This window comes from Larimichthys crocea, chromosome II, assembly GCF_000972845.2.
Source record: "Larimichthys crocea isolate SSNF chromosome II, L_crocea_2.0, whole genome shotgun sequence".
Taxonomy (NCBI): domain Eukaryota; kingdom Metazoa; phylum Chordata; class Actinopteri; family Sciaenidae; genus Larimichthys; species Larimichthys crocea.
This window is the reverse complement of record NC_040012.1, coordinates 13,568,054-13,595,055: the sequence shown is the minus strand read 5'-3', so window position 1 is coordinate 13,595,055 and position 27,002 is coordinate 13,568,054. Positions and strand designations below refer to the sequence as shown.

Below are 27,002 nucleotides of genomic sequence, written 5' to 3'. Positions count from 1 at the left end.
AGTCCATAGGTCATTAACAACATTTGTGGTTATTGCTTCACAGGCTCTCATACTCATAACTCAAGGTGTGGTGGTTGAAACCAACCATTATGTGAACACCTTTGCTTCGTTTGAAGTCACAAAGATTACAATAACTCATTAGGTATGTGCTGGGTATGTCTCTCTCTCACAGACACACACACACATGCCATAACACCATCACTGATCAATAGATGCAGCATTGGACATGTGTTAGAGAGAGAGGAGTTTACTTTCTGAACAGGAAAGTATCACTGTTTCTCCTCTCCCAGTAAGTTCATTTGTTATCCTATTCACCGGTGTTTATCCTGCTTACCCTCCTTTTCCCTCTGTTGCCATGGATATGCTATTCCTATGGCAACTGCAGGCCTTTATGGATGGCCTCGGGCTCCCACCGTAGAGGACTCTCTGAACCTTTCATTACACATTCCCTTCAAGCTCACAGACAAATCACACAAGTAGCACATACACATACTCTCTGACAGTCGTCCCTCGGCCGTCTCCCCTTCTGTCTTTGTGTCTCTGTGTTGCTCTGCCCCTGTTGTCAAGTCCTTTACACACTACACATATCCAAGACATCAGGTGTTTAAGTATACATTTTTCCTAAATTACACTCTAGGCATACATGATACTAGATGCCAGTGCTGGTAGGAAGAGGGCTGTGATCAGATTTGTGGCACAAGTATCGCTGTCATAAGAGTCAGTGCCCGAAGCGTCCTAATTTTCAGTGGCAACTGAAACCAGAGCTCCATCTTTAAAGATGTATGAGACGTCTTGAGCAACAGAGCATAGATACATGGAAACATCGCCAGAGAAAGTGTTTCTGTGTCAGAGAGAGTGAAGGAGAAGGAGGGGTGAGGCTTGTGCAGACGACAGTAAAGTTTCCAGAGGCAGTGAGGACAAGTCATAGCAGAGTACACAGTGTGTGTATGAAGGGCAGGTGGGGGGGCCTCCACGTGCTGAATGAACACCGTCAGCATCGGGGAGTACCATGGGCTACGGGTGGGCGCATCCCTGCTCTGCATTGTGGCAGGCTGTATCCTCATCGGGGTGTCCAGGGAGTGTGATGCTGACGCTATAGGAGGTATCTTCCTGGGAGCGGGGGGCCTCGGTGAGTTTGTGTGACTTCTTAATGATTGTTACAAAAAAAAAAAAACATTTGTTGTGCCTCTAAACCCAAATTTTAGTCTATGTCTATTAGTTTGATATTCAGTTTGAATGCCCTGGTCCTCTTTAAAAGATTTTTTTTTAAAACATACATTGTTTTCTTATCTTTTTACTTCATGACAGGTTCGATTAAACACAATTTTCACATGATGACATGTTCCAGCAGGTACTATTACTTCTGTTTGTAGTCTCAGTTGTAAAACACGACTAAATACATGTATGGTTTCTCATATGTTTAGTACTTGACAGTACAGTTTTTGGAGCTTTATAGCAGTTTGTCGATAAGACATCAAACAGGGAGACGTCTTTTGGGGAACTGATCCCAAATATTAAGTTACATCAGTCTACCTCTGTTTGTGGGTAAGTTTTTTCATGCATAGGCCTAAAACATGAAGTATTTCCTCATTCGAAGCAACAACTGTTGTGTTTTAATAAGGCGAGAAGAAAACACATATGTGTATATGTCTGGTTTGAGAAGGACTCACTCGTATCTGATGGATGAATATACCATTTGATCATTTGATACAACGTTGTAACTGGAACCAGCCCACAGCCTGAGAAGCACCGGCAAGATAAAATGCATTCCTTGAGAGTGAGAGAGCAAAGGCCAGGGCTTTTGATCGCAGGAAGACAACATCAGCATGCAATGTTAATGTGTACTATATTTGATCAGCTTTGAATAATTAATTTGACTTCTTAATATATACAAGAACTTGCCAAATCTAAACTGTGACACATTCGCTCTGGCAGCACTCATGCTGTGCTGTTTTGGGGCTTGTGTGCCTCGATGCCTCCTCCAACACATAGGCTGACTAATGAGTATGAACAGCGTGTTCTCGGCAGATTCTTTTCACTCCTTCTGCAGTTTCATGACATTTTAAGCACATGCATGCATCACAGCCACCCTCAGGACCTGCCAGGGTTTTAATGCCAGCTCTTGTGGCTTGTAAGGGAAAATCAATAACTGTGTTGAATTGGACTGGAGTGCCACAGTGAGGCACAGAAGTCCTGTGGTTTAGATATTACTTAATACTTTGAGTTGAACAGGAAGAAACATCAAGAGTTTTTATACTTTCTGGTGTGGCTCAGAAGAAATCTAAGTCGCTAAAACTAAATGAAATCAGTAGATTACAATACATGACAACATGCTACTGATAAGCTTTATGCTTTAATACATGGCATTTGGTATCATAATAGTATATCATAATAGTATGAGATATTTCTGCAGTTCACAATATTTTTTTTCCACTTTTTGTTTCAGTGCAAATTAAGGGCAAATAATACATATGACTGTTGACAAATATTCACACATAAAGATGCCCATAAAGTTGGGCAAATAACACAGTGAAAATTAAACCATGTGTCTGAAAATTATTCCAAATCTATGGGCAAGAGTGTATTATTAATTCTCATTTATTCAACCAATAAAGACTAGGAAACTGTATCAAAAGCAGTGTCTTTATGTTCATCCATAAAATTAATAATGACATCTGCTTTCCAGGCCTGCTCATATCGGTCTACCCCTTCATAAAAGCCTGGCTGAAGATCAACGATATTCTTCCATTCTTTGGTAACTTCGTAAACACTTTTATTGACACTCTGAAAATTCAATTATATATGCTTTTAAACTGATCTGCACTTTAAAGTCTCTGTTGTGTCATCACATGTGCCATGCTGTGATGAATATTAATATAGGAAACAGAGTACACCCCGCACCTGCCAATCCTGCTGCTGAGCAACCTATAGAGACACTAAGAAGAGAAGGTGAGTACATGTGTGAGCCGGCCTTTTCCTCAAAGTCTGCCAAGCTACTACAGATATCACGTAACATACAAAGTTAGTGTTCAGTTCCCACTTGATAGTGAGTCATCACGTCCACATCCTGTTTTTGTTTTGTTGATAACAAAGCCGACACCAGTCTGCACACTGGAGAGCTAATAGTTAACACCAGTAAGAAAGGTGTCATATCTAGGTGGTTACTGCAGAGCATCAGCCACCTCTCTAATATATACAGCTGAATAAAAAAAAAAAAAAAAGTGTTATGCTTTCTTCTTTTATATAACCTAGAATGGAAAACATTACGAGATCAAGGTTAGATGTAAGAGAGAAAAGAGACACAGTGCTGAATGGATCTGACCAAGAGACATCATTATGTAACAGCTTGTAAAATTTTTCATGTCAGTGTTAGGTCATCAAAAAAATCAAGGCCAAAATAAACTTTATATAAGCATTATACAGCTGCAGGGTACAGTTTTAAAACAGAGCAGCTCGCCATACAAGTATGAAAAGACATCATTAACATTTGAAAAGAAGAGCTACATGTTAACGCTCCAGTGAAAATAACTAAAATAAGAATATAATATCAAACCATGAATCATGAATCAGTAATCACGTTTTAACTATTAACTAAGTGTACACTTAGTTTGTATTCATTTGAGAGATTCCCTTTAAAATAAACGCCACTTGATAATGTCTAAAAGAGAGATCTCTGTGCATGTATTAGAATTTCGTTTTATGATTTGGGAATAATATAACATGCATAATTAAGCACTAACTCTCCAGTGTTCTCAAACTCTTTGTAGAATATGTAATAAACAGATTTACTGCTGGTTCTATATTATTTATTCACAGAAAACATGCACTAATAATATTAAACCCAGATGTTCCTGTCCAAATTCACTGCCTGTATGATATTGTGAGTTAGTATTTTAGGAGTAAAGAACTATGGGATATAAACTTCTCCTTCCGTCACCATGACAGTGGCTGACTTGATCAATGGACTTGCGCAGCAGACATTTTGACTTTTCATAGCAGGAAACTTATTAATGATAGCAGGGGAGGAGAACTGGAACTGAGCCATTGTTACTATTATTATACATTGCCAAATTTAGGGTTGTTGTTCCATTTTCACCTCAGCAAGTAATCTCTGGACTCCAGAGGGCTGCTGCAAGGCTGTTAACTAGGTCCAGCAGGACGACTCACATCCCACCCATCTTATCTGTTTTACATTGGTTCCCCATCGAGTTCAGGATTCATCTTCAGCACTGCAGTCAGAGTCAGACATCAGTATACATCTCTGATCTGCTCTATCCTCATATCAGGTGCATGTTACAATCTGCCGTCTCTGTTGAAGCCTTTAAAAAGCAGCTGAAAACCATTTAAGAACATTTATTCAAACTGGTCTTTCTCTAGCCTCATGTTGTCCATTGTGTTCATGTTCTGTTGTCTACTAAAATCAAATTCCACCAGTGTTTTCTGTCTTTGACAAGTCAAACTTTCTGTTGTTTAACCAGTCCCTTCCCTTTGTTTTGGCTATTTAACTGCACTCATACAGTCATTTAGAAGAGCTTTTCATTTTTATCTAGTTTTAGGAGGTAGGTGAGTACACGTGACTATACAATGGACAATCCTAATGTGTGTTAATGTGTTTTGGCTTTTTCCTTGAGATTTTGTTTTCTCTCTCTCCTGCCAACCTTCATAGTACAGCTGTTAGATTTCTGGTGAAACATGCGATGTTATGCTGAATGGTGCACTGTGTTTATCTGCTCTCCTGTGCTCTTGGCAGCGACTCAGAGTCAAGTAAACCTGGAACGTACTAAGAGTCGAATGGGAACCTTTGTGGAAGGCGGACCAGTGGGCGAGACCAACCCAGATGAGGGGTATGAAACCAATATAATAATAATGTGGATTATTGATTTACACACAAGAAGTGGTTGTGACCTTCACTGAGGGCTAGAAAGGTAAACATGAGCAGGATAGGGAGGTTAAAGATGTGAGTAAAAAGTGTTTCCCTAATTACAAAGTGGAAAGCCCAACAAAGGGTTATTATTAATTCAAGCCTCGCCTCTTTGGCAGGTCTTAGTAAGAGTAAATGATCCATCTTAGAGCTCTTTGTGATCCAGCAGTAGTCAGTGCTTGGCCTAATTCTTTCTCGATTTACATGCTATCTATTCCATTTCTCACCCACAGTATGAATTCACATTCATACAGAATTTGCATTTATTTGTGCAATGTGACCAGATCTGCATCAGTTGTCTGTTCTCTGTGTTTATGTTTAACTTCCAGCAGCTGTGTGAAATGTGAGCGTTGTCTATCGGGAGCACAGGCAGACGTAGTGTCTGTTTCTTACAGACACATTGTTTTCTTTAAACCATCACGTGCGTCTTTGCCTCAGCTGAACCAAGTGTAGTAGGGCTGTAAACAGTGTTTCTTTTATAGAACCAAGCTTTGTTTCATTGCAGTAATCGATAAGAGAATTATGAACAGTTTCTGAAATGGTTTCATCTCTTCACAGCTCTGTGACCCTCATAATTGGCCCAATTTCCAAAGCCTGTCTTATTATTGCACTGTTTACTATTTTTACACACCAGTCTATGCTATCTATCAACAAACACTGCAGGACTGTTTTTGGGTGCATCACAAAGTCTCATGCAAATGCCCAGAGATTAATTAAAGGAAACTTCAAAGACACATTTTCTAGTCCATAAAGCTTCATGTGAACACTGGGCTACACTCACCAAGTGGAACAATCACTGCTACTTACTATAGCAACAGAGATTTTTTTAGGATAATGTTCAGTAGTGATCCTTTTATTTCATTTATAAGGTTATGATGACTTGCCAGACAGAGACTCCATGCCACTTCAAAGCAAACATTTGATTGAAACAACAGTGGGGCTCTGCTTTCATCTCACAGTGTTCATTTTTGTATTTGAGGCAGTCGCTGTGAGTTCGTATGGACTGATCTGTATGAGTTGATGGCTAATGAATCGTATTCTATGTTTATGATATGTCCTTTTTTATGCAATAGTTTAGAAGATGATGTGATTTGGTGACATAAAATACTTTATCTTGACTGGAGATTAAAATTTTTCTAGACAAAACTGATGTTGAAGGGATAAAGACAAGGTGGTAGTAAATTTAGTATTTGAGGTATAGATATTTTTATCATCATTCATATGTTAGCCAACAAAACACCTTACATAAGAGGAAATGAGGACTTTCAGAAATGAACAAGGCGTCACCGTCTTTTCATCAGTCACAGTACATGTTTTTCCTACGGTAACCAAGGTACTGGATTGGTTTCAGTTATGTCAGATTAAATCGTTTGTCCATTTATGAAACTATATATAGTATACATACGTTGTCCTTGAAAAAAAAAATCAGTGCATCTTTACAAACCTGTGAGTGACATGTTAAAAAATTCTTGATATTCTTAAATCTCATGTTTATTGCAGTGCCAAAGTTGGTTATCTTATTGGTTGTGTCAGCTTCAGGTGTGATCCAAAAAGATCATAAACTGTGTGGGACTCATTTCTAACAGGATAATTAGACAATACCCTGAAAAAAATCCATTGAGATTTAGCCGCACTAATTAAGTCATATTGTGGTGTGTTGCAGGACATCTGCAGACATGCCGGACGTCTTAACTCGACGGAAACCTACAGAAACTTAAGCAGTCACCTTCGGATCAGGACCTGCCATGACAACATGACATGACCTGACCAATAATAATTCAACGACTCTTCTTCATCAGGTTTCTTTCAAATGTGGGGCTGAAGACGCTTATTTGAATCTTTCTGATTTATTATGTTTTTCTGTTTAATTGTTATACCCACTGAACTTTGTTGAGAACTTTGTTGAGATCACCTCGTGAGGATGTTCTTATGTTGTGTAATAAACATCTCCAAAGATTCAGTTGCAATTGTTGTCAAAGTACTTCCATACTTTCTGACACTGTGAAGCAAATTAAGCCCTGTAGTCTCACTTGTGTGCAGCTCATCTCATCATCACACAATGTTCTCAGCCAGCAATTAAGAAATTATTACGGTCGTTATGTGATGAAGGGACTCATACACCATTCAGCTCTAGTTCCCCCTGCTTGTATTTGTCATGAGCAAAGAAAATGGGAATACATGCATGTGTACAGACACATGCACGCACACAAATAGCTACCTCCTTTGCCTGCATAAAGTGAACGGCACCCCCGCAGTGAAACATAATACATTGATATTCAGGACAGCCCAGGTAGAATGGCTGCTACATGGGAAGCTGCGTGGTGAAGAACGCTGTGCTCTGACAAAACCGTGCTGTGAGACTGAATAATGCAGGCGACGGGAGCCCAATGAGGCTGCGGTGCCTTGATGACAACCAGCACTTTGATTGTCAGGCCTGAAATCACAATCACACAAACCCTCTGTGTCTGTATAGAATCAAACAATGGATACTTGGAAGACACAAAGTTACCTATCACTGCATGCACTTGTCAGAAAGGCAGTGAAAGATCTTCGACCTCACCTTAAAGCCAGAACTGGGAAAATTTAAAGAGTCAGTTCACCCAAATCACAAAAAAAACAACCTACATTATCCAGGTACGCTGCCTGAAGATAAAACCACATATATATTATTTTGTTAAATTAAAAAAGCTTTAAGCTGTCCATCCATGAGAAGTGTATCACTATGCAATGCAATAGATGTGATTTGAAAAAACACATTCAGATGTGAAAATCCACAGACTTCCTATAGTTAAAAATCTATTTCTGAATTTCTCGATTAACTAATCAAGATACCACTAGTGGGAAAAACATACTCTTTAATCTGCCATTATTACATGTTCATGGTCTTATGGTCAAAAGCATTGTGGTGAGACCTTGTAGTAGTAACCTTGTACTGGGATTGTTTTTGTCAGCAGGTCTTTACAATTGAAATGCAATGCTTTAATGCATTTTCAATACATTAAAGGTTGAGTGAGTAACTCATTGTATCTACAATAGCCCTGAGCAGACAGGTGGCACTAAATCCTACACACTGGACCTTTAAAGGAAAAGTTAGTAGTTCATCTTAAGTTAGGATAATTTCTAAGGAACTCTTTCCAAAGTCAAGAATAAACATTTTCTCTCTCTTTTTTTTTTTTTAGCTTTTAGGGCATGGTGCCATTTTCTTATACAGTGAGTCAACACTTAATGAGAACAACCTTTGGTCAGGTGGTGTTTTAGGACATTTGCTTCGTCTCTTTACCTTTTTAAAATCATCAGGAAGACCCCTCCAAAAAGCCGTTTGAGGGCTGTCATGACACTACTTACGACATGATAATACTTGGTGGCTGAAAGAATTCACCACAGTGCTTTTATTGTGATATCTGTAGAATTTTGAAAAAAGAAAATGCTATAAGGAATTGATTTTTTCACCTTTATTGGGTATGTTGTCTCTTTTTTGGCACATTAAAGGTCCAGTGTGTAACATTTAAGGGGATCTATTTTTATAATATAGCATGAGTGGAAAATAATGTGCATAACTATGCTTTAATTAGTGGATAATCACCTGAAAATAAGAATTATTATGTTTTTGTTAGCTTGAGACCTCTGCTGTTGGCCTGACTGTTTATTAATGCCTTCTAACAAGTTGGATCATTCAAAAGTTAGAAACTCATGACTCCGCCAGCTCACCGTAAAGGCCCTTTGAGCTAAAACCCATAACTGCTCGGTCGTGTGACATCTGATATGAAGTATTTGTTTCAATTTGCTCTCAGTGTACATATATAGATATACACATAAATACAGCTGAAAACAAGGAGCTTGACAGGTAATCATAAACATTAAACTACTACAGTATGTACAGATACAAATTTATGTAAATATGCTGATCTATATATATATATATATATATATATATATATATATATATAAACAACAGTAACATTTGAAGATGGAATAAGACAATAGTGCAACTGTGCAGAGTGCAAAGGATGCTAAAATCAACACAAGAAAGGTGGATATGACAGTATACATTATATACAGTATGGACAGAACGTGTTGATTGTGTATGAGTGATAACATTTACATGTTTAAAGAACAAAAACAGTGAGAATAAATAATATGGATGTTTGCACCTGACACTGTATACAGTTACATAAATATTATTTAAGGGCTTAGAATAGGCTGATGGTGATTACAAATAACATTTAAATTTAACATTTAAACAACAATTGACATTTAATTGAATAATTTAATATAAAGCAACAAGTAGATATAGATGAGCACACACACACACATACACACACACACATGCACATCAGGCTGAGCTGGTGGAGGATGAGGATGGATCAGTGAGGAGGAGGCAGGACAGTCGCATCCAGATGCCCACAGACTAGAAGAGGGAGTAAATATGAAATAATAAAAAAAATATGACGACCTCGCAACGACTCCCGGGGAGATGCCTCGCATATATTAGCGGTTTCCCTCCATTTCCGTTGCATGACGACCTGCCAGGTGCTACATGAGTCTCGGTGCACCTCATGGAGCAGCGCGCCGTGTTGCGTCTCTGTGTGTCAACTCAGAGGAAATGCCATCTCACCTAAGTGATCTTCCCTCTTTGCCCCTCGGATGATTTTTAACGCTCTTCAGCGGGTCGGATCGCTTTTGCTTTGTTTTCCGCGGCCACTGATTGAATGGCTGTCATGACTTGTGCCCTCAGGACTGCAAAGCCACGAAACCAAGATGAAAAACCGCTCGCTCTTTGGCGTTCGTGCGTCCTTCCAACCTCTCAGTAATTACAGCTGGTAATTAGAGCGGGGGATCACGGTGAAAACCTTCAGATGAAACAATGGAAAGACCCTCGTTGAGTCGGCACGAAGGGTAAGATCATTTTTTCACGCTTTAATTTCATAGAAATGCAACACATCAGGGCAGTAAGCATGCATTTAAATGGAGCATAATTCACACTTAAACGTGCTGTTGGTGATATATATTTAGGTTCACACATTTACTGATTCACACATTCAAAAAAAAATAAAAAAATCCTTTCCTCACATTCATCTCTTCATTTGCTCCTGAATGGAGAGCATGCTGGAATGAAAGAGCTGATTTGATTGCAACTAAATACTGAAATGATTTCCCCCAGTGGCCTAGCTGGCACGAATGAAGCAGCTGCAGTGCGATGGCACATATTTAAATTCACATAAGAAGATCATATACATAGCTTAAATCATTGAGTAAGAGCTTCAGGGACAGGATGCATCATTCATAGTGAGCTGAATTCCCCATTAAAAAGGTGCAACAGATACCTCTCAACTGTTGCATTATTGTTATTGTTCAATAAATATAGGACTGTATTCTTGCAGCTCCATCAGCACAGATCAGCTTTAACTGCATCTGCATCCTCTCCTGATATTTGTAATTTATATGAGAGGCATGGCAGAGTGATGAATGTTCAGAGCTCATTGATGGATCGCACAGAAACTCTGAGGGAGGACACTTCACTCTGCCCACGGTGATCATCAGATATCTGTCCAGTGATAGCAGTGCACAGAACAAGAGCAGTTCACTTATCACAGGCAGAGTTAATGTAAAAGAAAAAAAAACTCTTACCGCTGTTATGTGTTATGTTTTGTCATTTACAGACAAAAATCTTTCCTGGCTGTGAATTTATTTAAACGTTGCTATGGGGAAGAGTTTCGACTGAGTCACGGGGAGATTTGATATCACAGACGAGAAGAGAGAGAGCCTGGAGGTGAAGACATGGTCATCACTGATAGAAACAACGGCACCCCCGTACCTAAAAAGGAGCCCCAGAAGAAGACGAGGAGGAAGTCTCGCCCCCATGGCCTGCCCTCTCCAGCGCTTTGCTGCGCCTGTGGCCTATGCATCATGCTGGCTGGACTCAACATCACCCTGGTGGGAGCGTTCGCCTTCAGCACACTGGTGCCTTCTGCCAACCCCCCGATAATCATCGGACCTATCCTACTGCTGGTGGCCTTTTCCTTTTTTGGGGCCTGTTGCGTGTGCAGCCGCCTCCCTCCACCCCACAGCTCTCGGAGGTCTAAGGTGGGTGGCAGGGGCTCAGGGTTGATGGGACATGGTGGGCTGGCCGGTGGGGCGGCGTTTGAAATAGAGACCAGCGAGCACACACTACAGGATACCACAGCTGTGCAACTCAGCCCCACATCCTCCCCTGGATCATCCCAAGTGTCCAGTCCAGAAAAGGAGCCTCCTGATGTGGCCCTACCAGGGCCCTGCAAGCTGTTCACCATGGAGACCAATGGCCCTTCATCTGTTTCCGCCACCGCAGTCTACTCAGCCTCCACAGCAGCAGGAGGGGAGGTGAGGCTCAACCTGCCACGTGAAGAAGTGGTCACCTAGCAGCACAGAAACTCTTCCAAGGCCGAAGTGCTAGCAGTGTAAATATCGTCTGGGTTGAGGGCTTGCTGAGTGTGATTGTGTCCTCTAGTTTACGTAGTGCCATATTTCTGGTCGTGACAAGTTGTCAATGGTTATGCTTTTGATTTTCTTGCTGTGCAGCCAACTGGTAATTAGCATGCAAAGTTAATGAAACATCCAAGTATTTGTGTATTAGGTTTTGGAATTCAAATTCCTACCTCTCTTGTGCTGTTTTCCTACAGGTTTTTGTTCTTAACGTGGGGCATTATAAAGAGTTTTCATATAGAAATCCAACAAAGTGTCTGGAAACCATAAACATTTATCTTACACTGTTACTCTCAGCTGTCAGCAATGATTCGAGAGGGCTCGCCTGAAGAATGTGATTGTTGATTTGTTCTTAAAACTTAAAATATTAGATGTGAAAGGTCATTAGTGAATCGTGCAGGTACATTTGTAGTGACATTTGGCATTTTGTGTGCCATTTCTCAGTGTTGAACTTGTTTTGGGGGCATAAAATATTATAGGTCACAGCGGTCCCAAAGCAATATTCTCTCACTTGAGATTAAATTCTTTGGCATTTTTACAAGGAAGTGATTGCACACTACTATTATGTCTACAGCCAATACGTTTGTAATGGACAATAATGCATAGAGAACAGTGTGTTACAGCATATTTGCGTTCATCTGTGTACATTGTTGGATAGTGGAAGCATTATTTCTGCAGTTAACCAACAGTAACACTGTGAATATTACGTTTCTCACCACATTCATGAAGGTAAAAAGGTTTTAAGGTCACGTTCGTCATATTTTCAGTGATTTATGTACAGTTTAATGCAGTAAAGGTCATAATCGATGCGACTTAACCTCCCTGTAAGGCAAGGCGATGATTTTATCATCATTACTGAATTTCTGTTACTGTTTTAAACATGTGAATTTCACAGTACTGAATTCTCATTTTTAATGTCTGCTATCACACACTTTGACGTCATATTCAGCAGAAGTAAAACCTCCACTGGACCTAATATACACAACACGAACAAGCCAAGAAGTCTTACAGAGTTTAGATATTCAGATTGCATTAAAAAAAAGTTAAAAAAGAAAAAAAAAAGTATCTGTTCCCCATCACTGTGATGTCTTCTTGTCAGTTATGAACTTGACTGGTCAAAAGAGACATTCAAACCCTGATTTCCTTTGAAAGGAAAGTTGCCTTAGACTGAGATATCAGGATCAAACTAATGAGGGCTATAATAGAAGTGCACAATAGCATTTTTCTTCAGAAAGCCTTTGTTTGGCTCTGGATTTCTATCCCATATTTGGAACACATCAACAAGTTTTTTGTGGATGTAACAACAGCATGCAAATGGCTTAAATGTTTCATCTCAGAAGTTTCTATGGAGTAGCAGGAGTGTGAAGACCTGCATACAGTGACCACAATGTTCCCTTATACAGTATTAACCTTCATTATTAGTGATACAGCTCCTCAAAGGGACCAGTTTTTTCTGTCAAAGCTCTTTCTTGTGCTGATCTTATTTCTGCATGTTCAGAGAACTGACTCGTGGAAATGCAAACACCCTGTTGTGAAAAGTATTTTGGTGTTAATCTGTGTATTCGAATTTGTGTAGCACAAATCTGGAAAAAGGATAGAATATTTTTGTGAAGATTATAATTTGTTTATTTTAAAAGTAACTGATCCGAATGTGAATTCTTCAGGAGATATAAATAAAAAGGCTCTTTCAGTAGAACATGAGGTTGCTCATTATGTATGCGTGGCATGACACCATGTTCCTGCAACATTGCATTTTGTGTCATCATGAAGTGAAATGAATAAAAATGGCCAACTGGATTCGTTACATATTAACTTTTCTAAAGAGTTCAGTGTGATCTTTGAGGATAACAGTCCTTATAGGCATTGTTTATCCCAGAGGGAGTCTATAAAGACTCAACATGAAACATAAATATTTCCCCAGATGTGTCATGAAGAAGGTTTTAACCTAAAGACTTTACACTTCAGTCTATCTTTCAATGCCAAACCAGCATTATTTCCTTTAAATAATAGATTTATTATCGATTTATACAATTTAAGGCCAAATATATTCAATTTAGGGGACTATAAAACAGAGAGAAGCAGCAAATCTTCACATATGTGAGCCTGAATCAGCAAACCTTTTGTGTTTTTGCTTTACAAATTACTCTTTTCAATCATTTAACAAAATATTTGCTTATTAATTTTCTGTTAATTGACTGAAAATCCAAGGCTGGATGATTAAAAATCTGGTCTGGAGGGGAAGAAAAAATCCCCTAATGTATCCGTAACTCATCACATCAAGATGGATAGACAACCTCAATATGGTTATGTGTGTCTAAGGTTGATGCCACTGGAGGGTGCCAGAGCTCCATCTATGAGCCAAAGTGAGGTTACATAAATGTGGCGTTTTACATCAAGCCAATAGATGTCAGTAGACCATAACAAACCGCTGTTGGCTATTGTTGATGCGGTCAGAGACCTAATGGTGTAGCAGATTATATTTAAGTGAATTTAGTGACATTGTAAACTGCATATTGTTTATTGATGTGCTAATTAATCAGAAACTGTTTTGTGTTTTGAAGTCTGCAAGATGAACGTGCCAAACATGCCAGACGTCCACATGCTATTTTTAAGATTTCTTATCACTGTGTTAACACGTAAGAGTCATTTTCCTTTGGCAATCGATTTTGATAGCACTAATTACTGTACATCAAAGTAATGAATGACTGAATCATTTTGATTCATTTTGAAATGCTGATAAAGCTCCTTTGTGCTCATGAGATGGTGAAAGCACAGATCTGTGGTGCCCTACTTTCTCAGGCAGCTCACAGATGACAAAGGGGAATCAGAGAGCCTTCAAAAACTACTGATGTTCAATTTTACAGTTCAATTTAAGTCGAAATTTATAGTTGCAGCATGAGGGGAGGACATCAGAAATGAAAGATTATGAAATGAAAAAAAATGAAATGAGGGATTTAGAGGTGCTCATTTATAAGACGACAATATAAAAATCCTGTTTACTTTGGTTTTATAATAAAAACAAGATGTTCTGTTCTGGTCCTGATGCTGTCTGATGCATTTTTACATAAGTTTACAGTAAAGGAGTTTGAGGCAGCAGATGGTGGGTTGAGGCTGGTTACTGTATGAGCCAGGCGGGGGAACTCAGCCAAGACACTGAGGCTGTCACATATCGGCAGCACACAATGGGATTTTCTCTGATTAAGCCTGCACCAGAGGAGCTAATATTTTGGGAAAACATAAAAAACTACTGGACCACTATTCCACCTCAAACCCCCACTCTCTCTGTCCACCTTTCAGCTGCTTCCAGGTTTATGTTGCTTTACACAAAACATATCCCACTGGGCGGATGTCAAACATGCCTACTCCCTGCATCTTCTGCCTGTTGGCCTTCACTGAAGACACTCATAAAACATATTAAATGTTTAGCCAGCTGGAGGCTGGAAGATTTACCGCCTTCTGGAGGTGAACAGGTTTGTAGGTGAGCTGTGTCCTGAGGAGAATATTTACATGTTTATGCTCTTGGGTGAGCAAAGGTCAGATAGAGGGGTCATGGTTTATCACTGCAGTTAAGCTTAGTTGTCACAAACAAAAAGTCTCCATGTCTGACTGTGTCCTAAAATCAATTTTTATTAAGCATTATAAACAGAAAAAACACAAGAACAGTACTGGTACTGTCAAAGGATCACTATCCCTTGGCATGTTCATCCAGTTTATCAGTGACTGTTTTCCATAGTAGGAGACTTCCTTATTGCCAAAATAAATTTACAATTCTTGGAAACCTCATTGGGTGTGATGATAAACCACAGACACACCGTCTGAGCCTTTAACCTGGAATCTCCTTTATCACACAGCTATCAATTGCACCCACTGACCGCAAAATGCTGACTTTTTTCACAGAGCAGTGTTTGATTTCTGTTTGACAGTTGTAGCGAAGAAGCAAGCAGAAGTGAATGCTGATACTTGAATTGCATGTCGCATCCATATGAACTACATCAAATACTATCAGCGTCTATCAAGTCTCTCTTTGTTGACATTTTGAGCAGATTGTAACATCATTGTTGATCACACACGTATCAGTCTGCAATAATGACTGAGGCTGATTGTATGTGATGCTTAGATACAGTGTAAACAACAAGGTTTGGAAATTAGAGGTTGTACATGCACAGGTAATCTCAAATGAGGCCACAGCATATCTTCTTGTTTGTCATGACAAGGTGCTGTACACTGACAAAAAATAACTAACTGCATCCAAACACACACTGACACCTGTAACCTTCAGCGTTCCATCCGCTCTAAACCGGAGCATGGCGGATCCCGACGCTCTGTTCATGTGCTTGTGTGTACGAGAACACTGTCAGTTGAATGAGCTGGCAGAGGAGGGGGATGGAGGGTGTAATCAAGCTGAAAAGATTAGGGGAAGACGAGCTGCTGAGGATCTATGAGCGCAGACAGTGGTTATATAACCCTAACCCAGTTCACTCCGCTTCTAAAGACTGGCTGGGAGGGAGGACAAGGCGGATTCACTCAAATGGGGTGAATCCTTGTGTTTAGAGTCCGCCCGGTTATCTGCATGTGCTGTCGATTCAGATGACAATGGCGTCAAATTCTTATTGAAACGCTGTTTCTCCAGGTCAGCAAGGAGGTTACAAATTGCTTTGTCAGAATAAAAGCATTGACTTACTCAGTACAGGAGAAAATGCTAATGATTTTGTTGTCATTGACTAAGTGTCCACCTTTGGTTATTGCTTCATTGCACTGGTGATTACATCCATATATTTCAGGCTCTCTCTGAAACCCTGCAAGTGGAATGTTTACTCAAGATTGGCGTATACCTTTGAACACATGATTTGATTAGAAACCATATCAATGTTGGCTTAGATAGAGATGTTTTGGTCCTCCAATGTGCCATGCATTAGTGGGCCTCGTATTCCCGTTGGTCTCTATGACAGGAGCAGTTTGGGGGCAACATGGAGATGAAGGCTCCCCACAGATCAGGGTGTAAAGATGGAGCAGATTTTGATCAGAACCATTGAGGGTCCTAATAGTATTGCTGCACTGCCCTGCATACCAATGATAGCTGACAATGGGTCCCTTGCCATTCTTAACTCCTCCATTCACCCTCAGTAAATGGCAGTTTATTCAAGTGGCCTGGCTGTTGCATAACCTCGCTTTTCACAAGTCTATATGTGGGCCCTGGGAGAAGGAAACATACACAGTAGTGTACAGAGAGAGGATCCCAGTGAGGTTCCGGGAAAAGAAAACAAATAACAGTATGACCACCAGCTTGATGTGAATAGCATTAATGCAGAGCTGGTCAAATCAATCACTCTTTCCTATATCCAGCCATTAACAAACCTGATCGATGTTGCTTCAGTAATGCTTGGCTACTATACCCACTCTGTGTGGACAGTTTGGCCTGTTTCTCTTTACCTCGACTGAGTGTCTTTGACCTTTTCTGTGAATGTTATCCTTTTTCATGTGGCCCACTGTTTAACCAAGCAAATCGATAGACTGTCTGAAAATAGAAAGGCGGTGTGTAAGGCTGACGACTGGTCAAATATTCAACTCTTGAGTCCAATGAGCCAAAATAATATTTTGTTTTGAGTGAACGGTGCAGTAAACTTTACTGAGGGTCGTGATGATTTTAGGCGATTGTGAATGTTACATTCCTGTTGTCAGGTCAGGATATTCTGTAAAGACGAGCATGTTTATGACTTATTAAATGATGTTTGAAGGGTTAGGGTTACAGCTGCATGGTTACAGGACAAAATGATCCAACTGAGTGCTGTATCGGGATGTCCTGTGGTGCAAAAGGGCTGGTAAACAACATGTGGTACCACTCTATTCCAGCAGAGGCCCCCGTTTTTCAAAGAAATACAGGGACAATGAATGAAAAAACACTTCTCCACAGCAGACTGCTTCATACCGGTTTCTGTGCTCCACATTTGAGTCATTTCATTTCATCTTCAACATTAGACTGTCAGCTCTTTCTGTGCTGCTATCTGCACCACAGTGAGACGATCATAGTTTACCTGTTGATCATTTATAAAGTGATTCACCTCTTATTGTTTTATAGGCAGCACTTGCACGTAAAGTTGCATAAACTCCCATAATGTGTTTTTGCAGTAAAGACAATCGTCTGTCATTACAATGCAGTGCAAAAAGCTACTTATTGTGCCTTTGTCCCAGAAGGCTCCTACGTGTCCTTTTGTGGTTTTGTAATGCTACAATAATGACCTGCCATGTGGGTCATTTCACAGGTGAAAGGATGATAGGTAGTTTTGTACTTATCTGTGCACCGTCCACTTCACCACTTAAATATATATTGCATGGAATAATAATGATATGAACAGTAAGAGGAGACAGTTAAGGAATGACCCTTGATTAAATTAAAGGCCTCATCTCAGCATCCCTAAGAGCCACGTGTTGCGTATCAGGTATTCATTAAGTCTCCTTTAAATAAATAATGGCAGGCAGATCTATGGAGACATGGCAGAATACCCACTACCAACGGCCAATAGGTCTCTTTGGGCTTCCCCTTTGGATGAAAAGGTCTGATTTAGTGATTTTTTGGACGACACTGACCACCTGTTGAAAAGAGGAAGCCCTTCTTGCCGTGCGTCAGGCCGGTTTCACAGCAGAGAATCGGTTTGCCATGGCAGCGGCTATCGCCGCACACGGCACTGTGGGGGTGGCCGGTCTGTGTCAGCACTCATTACCATCCACCGCCTTAGTGGATGCCTCTTCCAGAAGTCCTTTAGAAATAAATAAAAGAGAGATGCTTTACACTTTAATGACTTTCCCACAGTGGCTCTCCAAAACAACAGTACCCCTTAAATTGCTGTGCCATGGCTGAGACTAGAGGAGAGTCCCCACTGCTTAACAGAGGAAGGGAAATACTGAGTCCACTGTCTGTCCACTCTGCAAGGCCAGCCAACAAGGAGGGGGTGGGGGATAATCAGGTCTTTATGTGGCATGGGGCCTACTCGGGACAGCCTCTGTATTGTCCCCACAGCGCCCTCCCTCATCCCGGTTTGATTGTTCCTCTGGATCCAACACACGGTCACGTTGTGAAACCCCCACAACCCAAATTAGGGTTTGTGCATCTACTTCCCCCAACAAACCCTGACCCTCAGCCAGTGGATGTCCACTTAAAAGAAAACAGATGAGGCAATGTGTTCCCTCACATGTAATCTAATAACAGTCTTTTTCCAGGTACTTCTTGTTCTTGTTTATATCTTCTGTTGGCAGGTTTATAAAAGTAAATATCCAGAGCTGTAATTTGTGTGACTTACTATGATCACGTGGTAACTGTCTCTGTCCAAAAAGTCTTTTGTAAAGATTTATCTGGGGGGTTTTTCGGAGTTGACTGTGACACTGCCAATGTAACGGTGTACATGGAGTGATATACACATTTCTCCTAAACAAAAAATCAGGAAAGAAATGTCAACAATAGTTGCTCCAAACCTAACATTACTGTGCCAGCTCTGCAAGATAAATGCTGATTTCAAAGACAGTTACGTAACCACTGATGTGAGATGTATGAAACACTGTGCAGAGTTGGTGTCTTTCTCCAGCCTTTAATGTCTGGAACTTTACGAAAATAGATTATCATGTTGTTCCCATAAATAGGTACATTTAAATGATTCAGATATGTTGAGTGTGAAGACCAGTATTTGCTCTGATCTTGTTTAATATTTCCTCTAAATTATGCAAAGTACATTAAAACTTGGCAAGCAAGAGCCAAAAATATTTCCACGATTGATTGATCAGTGTATAAAACTATTTATTAATTCTAAAGAAAAACTAAAAGACATGGTTCAGGTTAAAAAAAATAAGAAAACATGAATTCATTCATTCATCTTTTATAACCACTTATCCATGTCAGGGTCACGGGAGGCTGCAGCCGATCCCAGCTGACACTGGGTGAGTCACCTGTTCATCACGAGAGTAAGAAAACAAATAATGAAACCAAACATGTTGTGAATCAGCATCGACATCTACATTACTGTCATTGATATGTTGTCCTAACTGATGCAATAGTCAAGTTTTTTTTAAGTTAGCAATGCTAATTTAAGTCATGACTTTGAGTGAATAATTCTCTCTTTCAGCATTTCTATCTGCAAGATAGCAAACACAGTCCTGTTAAAGTGGATTACAGCCAGTGATGACATGTGTTATAAAATCTAATCTCCACTCTAGCTATAAATTCTCACTGAGCCTGCTGTGTGCGTGTGTCCCTGTGTATAGTATAACCAATCATGAGGGCAGGTACGCTGTCTAGTCTTTTCTATAAAACATGGACAGGTGACCTGTCCAGGAGATTGTTCTGTGATATGCATAATGCATGCAGGGAAATGCCCCGGGACTGGATTTCACCCGGAATACGAAGGAATAGTAATAAGACAAAATGATGAACTTATTAACTATACACATGTTTTTTGTCTGGTTAAGTTTGTTGTATCTGCTGTATCTGTTTTCTTTTGTTTTGGTGTATATGCAAGTTAACAATAAATATTTTCATGAAGGTTTCAGTATTTTTGCCCAAACTAGTGTTATGGAAATTAAATTTCATGCTCCTCAGAGGATGAAGACTACTAATGTGAAATGTCTGGATAGATGATCTCCCACGATATTAGCCTAAAGCAACATGTTGTAACTTTTTACCTTTTTACCATAAAATAACTGTAATGTACAATATTTTTCAACATTGTAACATTTAATCAGGTAAATGGTGTCTCTGTCAGTCGCACTCTGAGCCTGTTTCTGCACTGCACATACGATTACCCACAAGGAGTACATAAGGGTTCACGGCACAAAGTCACACACCACCAACTATTTGACTGATTTCGATGAAACTGGATCATGTTTTATGGAGAAAATGTTTTCTGGTTTTCTCTTTGATGTCCTCTCGCTAATGCACATCAACTTTCTGTGATTTACAGAGTTTCCTGATGGACAGTAAAGCTGTGAACTGTTGTGAACTATAGCTGCTGTTAACTAATGTAAGCTCAGGTTGTCAGCCGTGCAGCCCGGACTGTGAGCTCAGAGTACTGTGTGAGTGTTAGTGTTTGCACCACAGATGTTTTGGACCATTGGGAAGAGGAGGTTTTCAGGCCCAGAGCACAGGCAAATGATGATGGGGAGCAGAGCTGTGAGCTGGACAAGCAGCTAGTGTAATCAGTCTCAGCAGCCTCTATGGACATAACAACAAAAAGACTAAAGGGACAATGATGTTCCTGGACGTTTTGGTTAAAGTCATTTTTGCTTTGAGAGTTACATTCTCACTGGCAGGAGCACAAACAATAGGGAATACAAGAACCAAGAGAGTTGATAAGTTCATATCTGAAAAACAAGTTGTGAAATCAAAGACTCAAATTTGTTTTGAAGAGACTGAACAAAACGTGATTCCTCCTCTCTTCCTGATCTGATTACATGTATTCACTAGCCGGTGTCTGAGCTGAAAAAAGGCTTAGTGAAAGAAGGAAAGAAAGAAAGCGTGAAACTGGAAACCACACATTAGGACGTCTAGCTGAGACTGCAAAAGAAAACAAGTCAAAGTTCAGACAGAAAACCTAAATAGGCTATTGTTTTAACACCTGGGGAGTGTTGAACAGAGGTCAACTCAAATACTTTTTTGGATATTTGATCATCTCTATAAGACATAGAGATGTGATAAGTATGTCAAAGTCTTGGAAAGACTTAACTTTTACAAAATATAGCGTTGCAACTGCTTTAAAGGGCTGCCGTGGTTCGTCGTTCACAGTGGAAATAAAAAAGTCAGGCGACGCAAGGAAGCAGCTGTTTCCTTGACTTTCCCTGATTCATGCCGTTGACACAGCTGACTCATGAGGAACAAAGTCCCCTCCCTTGCATCATGCTAACATACTGCTTACTAAGGTGTCTGGCACAGTGAAGACACGGGAGGTGGCGGTTTTCTCCATTACGTGTTTGCAGTTGTCATTACTGTACAAGAGTAAACCTTAAAAGGTTATCTATCTATCTATCTATCTATCTATCTATCTATCTATCTATCTATCTATCTATCTATCTATCTATCTATCTATCTATCTATCTATCTATCTATAAATAAACATGTTTACAGCCTGATACAAAAAAATAGCTTTAGTCTAATTTAGTCTAATTTCCTTGTTCATGACAACCGTACTAAGGGTGAATTTTCACTTGTTCAAATGATTAAAAATAAATTATGATTGACAGGTAGGTGCAGTTACAAATGGATGGACAAATGGTGCACGTTTGAACACCCAGGCACCATTCATGCGCCTCAGGTCTGCCGAACCTGTTGCCAGTTTACCTCATTGGGAGATGGTCCACCAGATGTTTACAACTTTTCCAGTCTTTGGTGCCATTGTCCAAACGTTTTTGAAACATGTTGCAGTTTAAACATTTTAATTTAAATATGGGGTTTCAATGTTTTGCACATGATCACATTTTGTTTCTATTTACGTTTTACACAGCATGCAAACTTTTTTGGAAACAATTATTGTACTGTAGAGTTTTTTGCAGTTTCGTATATTTGTATAAATGAGATTTAGTTTTGAACACTTTGCCTGTCAGCTGAGTTCAAAGGCTTTGCAAGATGCCAGGATAACTGCACCCAGTGTCCGTGCCGCTTACCCTGTGACTGGCATATGGTAACCCATGTGACGCAACCAGCATGATGGTGAGATCAGAGTAATCAAGCCATAAAGGGACACTAGTTTCACACACGCAGCTGTAATTTCATTACAAGCCAAACAGCTTGACAACATGACAAAATCTGATTTGATAAAATGCACCAGCAATGATTGTGAGAGATTCATGCATGTCATAGAAAATGAGACTGTTTGAAGACATTGTTCTTCAATGTGTGATGTTCTGTTTTGGCATTTAGTTGACTCCATTGGGAACCAGTGTCCTCTGTGCACAGGGAGATAGGATGGAAGTGCCAGCCTATTTGTGCCATCCTATTTGAATGGAGAAGAGTAGTGTCCACAAGGAGCTTTTAAAATTTCCTCATCGAGTTAATCTCCACCAGCTTTCGCTATGATGAATAGGGTATGGGTATTGCCATCTCCATACAGAGACCAACAATAAAGCTAATATATTGATCTGGTGTTGGAATGTTCTGTGCTAAAGATTTCAGTTATATCCGTCTCTATTTTTCCCCCCCTTTAAACCAGGATTTGAACATGCAATTTTCTGGTTTTACCGTGCAGCCTGTGCTCGCTGCCGGTGCAGAGAGTACGGTCAAAGAGGCTTATAGCCATCCGCTCTTAATGAGGCTTTGCACACGCTAGGACCCCCTGTCAAGAACAATGACCCAGCTGTGTGTGGCCATTTTTTCTTTGGTGCCGCAGAGCATACACAAAGCTCTGTTAGCAGGTCAGTGAATATGCAATGAGTCCTCAGCCGTTTATCTGTATATTTCTGTTGTGTAATACATGCACATGCATACACATTCTGCATTAGGAATGCTGTGCACTCAGGTGTTTTGCAGACTGTTCATCAAAGGTAAAGAACTTGCATAACAAATGGTGGACACAATAATACAGAACAGGCCACATGTATTCAGATTTTCTCAAGCTGCTGCACATTTCTAGATATGCAGGGTGATTACATTTCAGTTTTTGCAGATCACCAGACCAGTGTGCCCGAGTAGGAAGCTTCTTATGTTTGAAGTTTGAAAGAGGCTTTAACCACTCGCCTAATAATGGAGCCATTGAGCTCCAGTGGGGGCTTCACACAAACTGGACTCACTATGAATAAACAAGCTCCTCTTACATAAACCGCTCGCAAGGCCAACTCTAATTATCATACAGCCGCGAAAACAATAGGTTTTCAAGTTGAATTTTATGGTGTCAGAATTGGTTTGGACTTTGTCTTATGATGGGGTTTGGACATTTTGTGACATCGCCTTGCAGCGTGATATAGTTATAAAATCAAAGCTGCTAATGATGCATCTAAGCAAGGACATATGTATGAGTTTGATCTGGGGTTAAAAAGCAATGATAGGATTTTGGAGCACCTCTCTGCACACTTTGTACAGTCCATTGACCACAGGGTCGTCATTCATTGTGCAGGTAATGCTTAGTCCAAGAGCCAAGACCAAGTTATTGATTAGTTTTCCTCTACAGCTATCACCACTTTTTCATGCTGTTCACCTCACCTTGACCTCTTGACAAGTCAACCAGAGTGCACACAGTCAGCTGTCCTCAGTGTTGACCGGGTGAAGGTAAAATAAAACCACAGCAAAAGGCTATTAAAGATGTCACTTGCTGCTATTTTTGGACATACAGATCAAGACATCAATAATTATTGATTAATCTGGAAAATAATTGCAGCCCTAAATATAATCATAACTTCATGATGAATGTAGCAATTATGAGATGATTGAACCTCCATTATTGATTGATTGATTGATTATTCTGTTTAATTTTTGTTTTGATTAATCATTTAGACTATTGAATGTCAACTTCAATAGAAATCTTCTTATGTCTTGTTTTATCCAACTAACAAGCCCAAACCCCAAAATATAAAACTAAAATAATATAAAACAAGGAAAAGCAGCAAACACTTGCATTTGAGAAGCCTGAACCAGACAGTGTTTGCCATTTTTGCTTTACTAAACAAGTGTAATGATGGACTGATTGACTGCTCGGATCAGCTTCACTTATATTCGTTGATATGATCACCATAATATCTGTTATCAGCGATAGGCTATAGATATATATCTCCCCGAGAGTGAATCTACGACCGAACAACATTTTGTAAGTGGTCTCATAAAGTTCAAAGTCATTTTCAAAGTTAATCATCATCTTCTCAATGTGCTGAGGAGAGTGAGGTGACAATAACAGAGAAAATGGAAAAAAAGACTCTAAATAAAGCCTTTTTTCACATTTGTGCAAATACTGTCAACGTTTCAACCCCTGCAGAGAAAACAGGTGTCATAAAATAAACTTTCACCGTGTTTCCTGTTCAAGAGAAACTCACTGCTCTCCAAACATAAAGGGGCCATTTGCTGTCTTTGTGTTTGAACTTCAATTAAGATGTCCCAGCTAAATGTCTCCATCAGTGTGTGCATGTTCTGCACTGTAAAGTTGAATAGTGCCTTCAGTCTGTACTCAGTGTTACACCCCAGAGAGGAACAATCAGATGCCTCTAAGCCTGACTCGGTTCGGGGTGAGTCGGGTGATGTTACATGAACAGGCCGCTGTGTGCCAGCTAAATGAATTGGGTCCTTTCTGAAGGACAATTCCTGTTTTATCCCCTTGTCCCTCTTGACAGCTCCTGTGCCACAATGCATAACTCTCCACAGATACAGTTCCCACGGTACGGTCGGCAACCTGGGACACACTGTGCGGGTTAATGGTGTAAGAGAGCACCAACATGTTCTTACCTGAGTGTCTGTTTAGCAGCCTAGCATGCAAGGGAGTTGATGATAAATGATGCCCAAAAAACAAGTAGAAAACTTTAAAGAAAAAAAAGGGAAAAGAGCAGACAATAACACCTTTTTTCAAAAGCCACAATGAGAGTTCAAAGGAGAGGTGAAGCTTTTATAGGTGGACAAGAATGACTCTTTTGGCGTGCTACTGTGAAAACCTTCTTTGGGAACCTAAAAAGACAAAGAAGATGTGAAAATGCTGCAGAGGAAGTTGGTCCAGAAAAAGAAAACACGAAAAAAAATGTTCATCTCGGTCAAGGTGTGTGTTTTTCCACACATATGTTTCAAGGCTGCTTCAAGGTTGAACGTAAACAATTTTCCTTTTGGAAACTTTACATGGGAAGGATTTGTAAATCTTCTGAAGTTGACTCAACATCAACAGAGTTAATAAACTCTTGAATGCATCAACTAATGTGTGCATGAAATTTAATCAAATGTTCAGTTGAAGGCACATTTGGTTTCATTCGTACCAGAGAAAATTTCCACAGAAAAGATCAATATGATATTGAAATATTGAAACCTTGTACAGCGGTTTTCAATTACAACAGACGTCTGCTGGCAGGTTTTCTAGCTTGATCTCCTGCAGTGCTGTACAGTCCAAGGGCCTTATTACAGAAACTAAGATTGAAATTCAATCTTATCTAAATGGCAGTTATGATTTTAGTTTTTGCATGTCCTGCCCAGTCCTAAATTCAAAAGAACTGCTAAAAATGTCAGCACTGTTGTTGTTAGGTCTGAAGATGGGGAAAAACTTTAACACTGCCAGTTATATATAGCCGATATTTTGGCAAAAAAACAACAACCCACAACTGACTGGTGGAACATATTGAGCACAGGAGGTACACCGTGTTGCATGGGAAACACTGATTGTTGGGTGATCTGCTCAAATTCATCTGAACATCCAGCTAGGAGAAACTCTCCTCCACTGACACAGAGTTTGAACTAAATTAAGATATGGCAGGAAGTGTGAGATAAGACAAGACAAGAAGTTTTCTGTACTGATGCCCCAGTACAGCTACTGTATATATCTCATGTTTTAATGACTGATAAACGTTACTGTAATGTATAGTTCATGTCATGATTGAGGATTCCTCCCTCCCTGGTGTTTCCTGTCATTTTGCCCGCTGTGTATGTGGCTTATCTTTGTCTTGTCTATCTCAGTTGTGTGTGTTGCTGGGCGTGGCCTCCGGTTTTCTTTCTCACCTACGTCACCATCTGTTCAAACCTCTGATTCCCCCAGAGCTTTCAGTCTCCCTTGTGGTGACAAGAGTTACGGCCAACCTGGTAATTCTTTGGAACTTGTTTTTCTGTTGAACCTTGATCTTCCTGTGCTCGAGGAACCTTGCCCACTATTCCCCACTCCAGCCATGTCTTGTCTCTGCACCTGCCCTCTGGAGTTTTGCCACCACCATCCCTGCACACATCTCACATCCTGCCACTGCACAATATCTTCTTATTCAATAAACTGTTTAAACTGATTCTGGTCTCTGGTTTGTGTTTGTTATTTGAGTATTCTACTATTTAACATATTAAGATGAGTTATAGCTCATTAAACTATATTTTGAACATATTTTGGTTTGCTTTGTGTGCTTTATAGATTTATAACTGCTTATGCCCTGACGTTGCTGTTAAGTCCCATTATACAGCATTGCTCAGGAATATTACATCGAACCTTGAGGTTGTCCCCTCTTTCTGCAAAGTCCCATTTCCTCTGGCCACTGGAGGGCAATCCCTAGCTTCAAAGTTCACAGTGGTTTCACTGGAACTTCTTTAGATTTCAAATTGTGCACCTCAGAGTTGAGCATGATGAATAGTTAGAGTCCTGGAATAAGGGGTGCTCTGTTAGACGACTGTTGGGACTTTTTGAATTTAACATTAAATTTAATTTAACTTTAGTGCAACAGCATTGAACTAGTGAGTTAACAAGTGCATTAAATGTTTATATAAAAACATTCAGAAAACTTAACTTTTAAAGACCAAATCTTTTGGACAGATTTTTAAAATGACCATTGAGAAGTTATTACCAGAGTAATCCATCTGGAGGGTCCTCTGCCAACACTAAGTATTTCTCTCACACCCAAAAATATAAATACAATTTAAATTCAAAACACATCAACTGCTCCAGAAAGACTTTGGCTTTTTAACTGGAAGTAAATTAGAATTAGAGTTGCT

At 39.9% G+C, this 27,002-nt stretch overlaps 2 protein-coding genes across 2 annotated transcripts; both read left to right on the top strand.

The window, feature by feature from the left end:
* The first annotated feature begins 638 nt into the window (after positions 1 to 638).
* kncn (kinocilin) lies at positions 639 to 6,792 on the top strand. Its single transcript, XM_019262168.2, has 5 exons — positions 639 to 1,129; positions 2,687 to 2,755; positions 2,881 to 2,949; positions 4,751 to 4,844; positions 6,585 to 6,792. The coding sequence occupies exons 1-5, from the start codon at positions 982 to 984 to the stop codon at positions 6,637 to 6,639; spliced, it is 435 nt and encodes a 144-aa protein (XP_019117713.1). The 5' UTR covers positions 639 to 981; the 3' UTR covers positions 6,640 to 6,792.
* A 2,468-nt stretch (positions 6,793 to 9,260) lies between these two features.
* tmem275a (transmembrane protein 275a) lies at positions 9,261 to 13,363 on the top strand. The gene is made up of 2 exons (XM_019262093.1): positions 9,261 to 9,817; positions 10,582 to 13,363. The coding sequence occupies exon 2, from the start codon at positions 10,700 to 10,702 to the stop codon at positions 11,318 to 11,320; it is 621 nt and encodes a 206-aa protein (XP_019117638.1). The 5' UTR covers positions 9,261 to 9,817; positions 10,582 to 10,699; the 3' UTR covers positions 11,321 to 13,363.
* Positions 13,364 to 27,002: the final 13,639 nt, after the last annotated feature.

Excerpts from the sequence above, each read along its gene's own strand:
- kncn (XM_019262168.2), top strand. The coding sequence starts at position 982 with ATGAACACCGTCAGCATCGGGGAGTACCATGGGCTACGGGTGGGCGCA. Across the intron at positions 2,756-2,880 it reads CGATATTCTTCCATTCTTTG|GAAACAGAGTACACCCCGCA; the intron begins GTAACTTCGTAA and ends ATATTAATATAG. Across the intron at positions 4,845-6,584 it reads GAGACCAACCCAGATGAGGG|GACATCTGCAGACATGCCGG; the intron begins GTATGAAACCAA and ends GGTGTGTTGCAG.
- tmem275a (XM_019262093.1), top strand. The coding sequence starts at position 10,700 with ATGGTCATCACTGATAGAAACAACGGCACCCCCGTACCTAAAAAGGAG.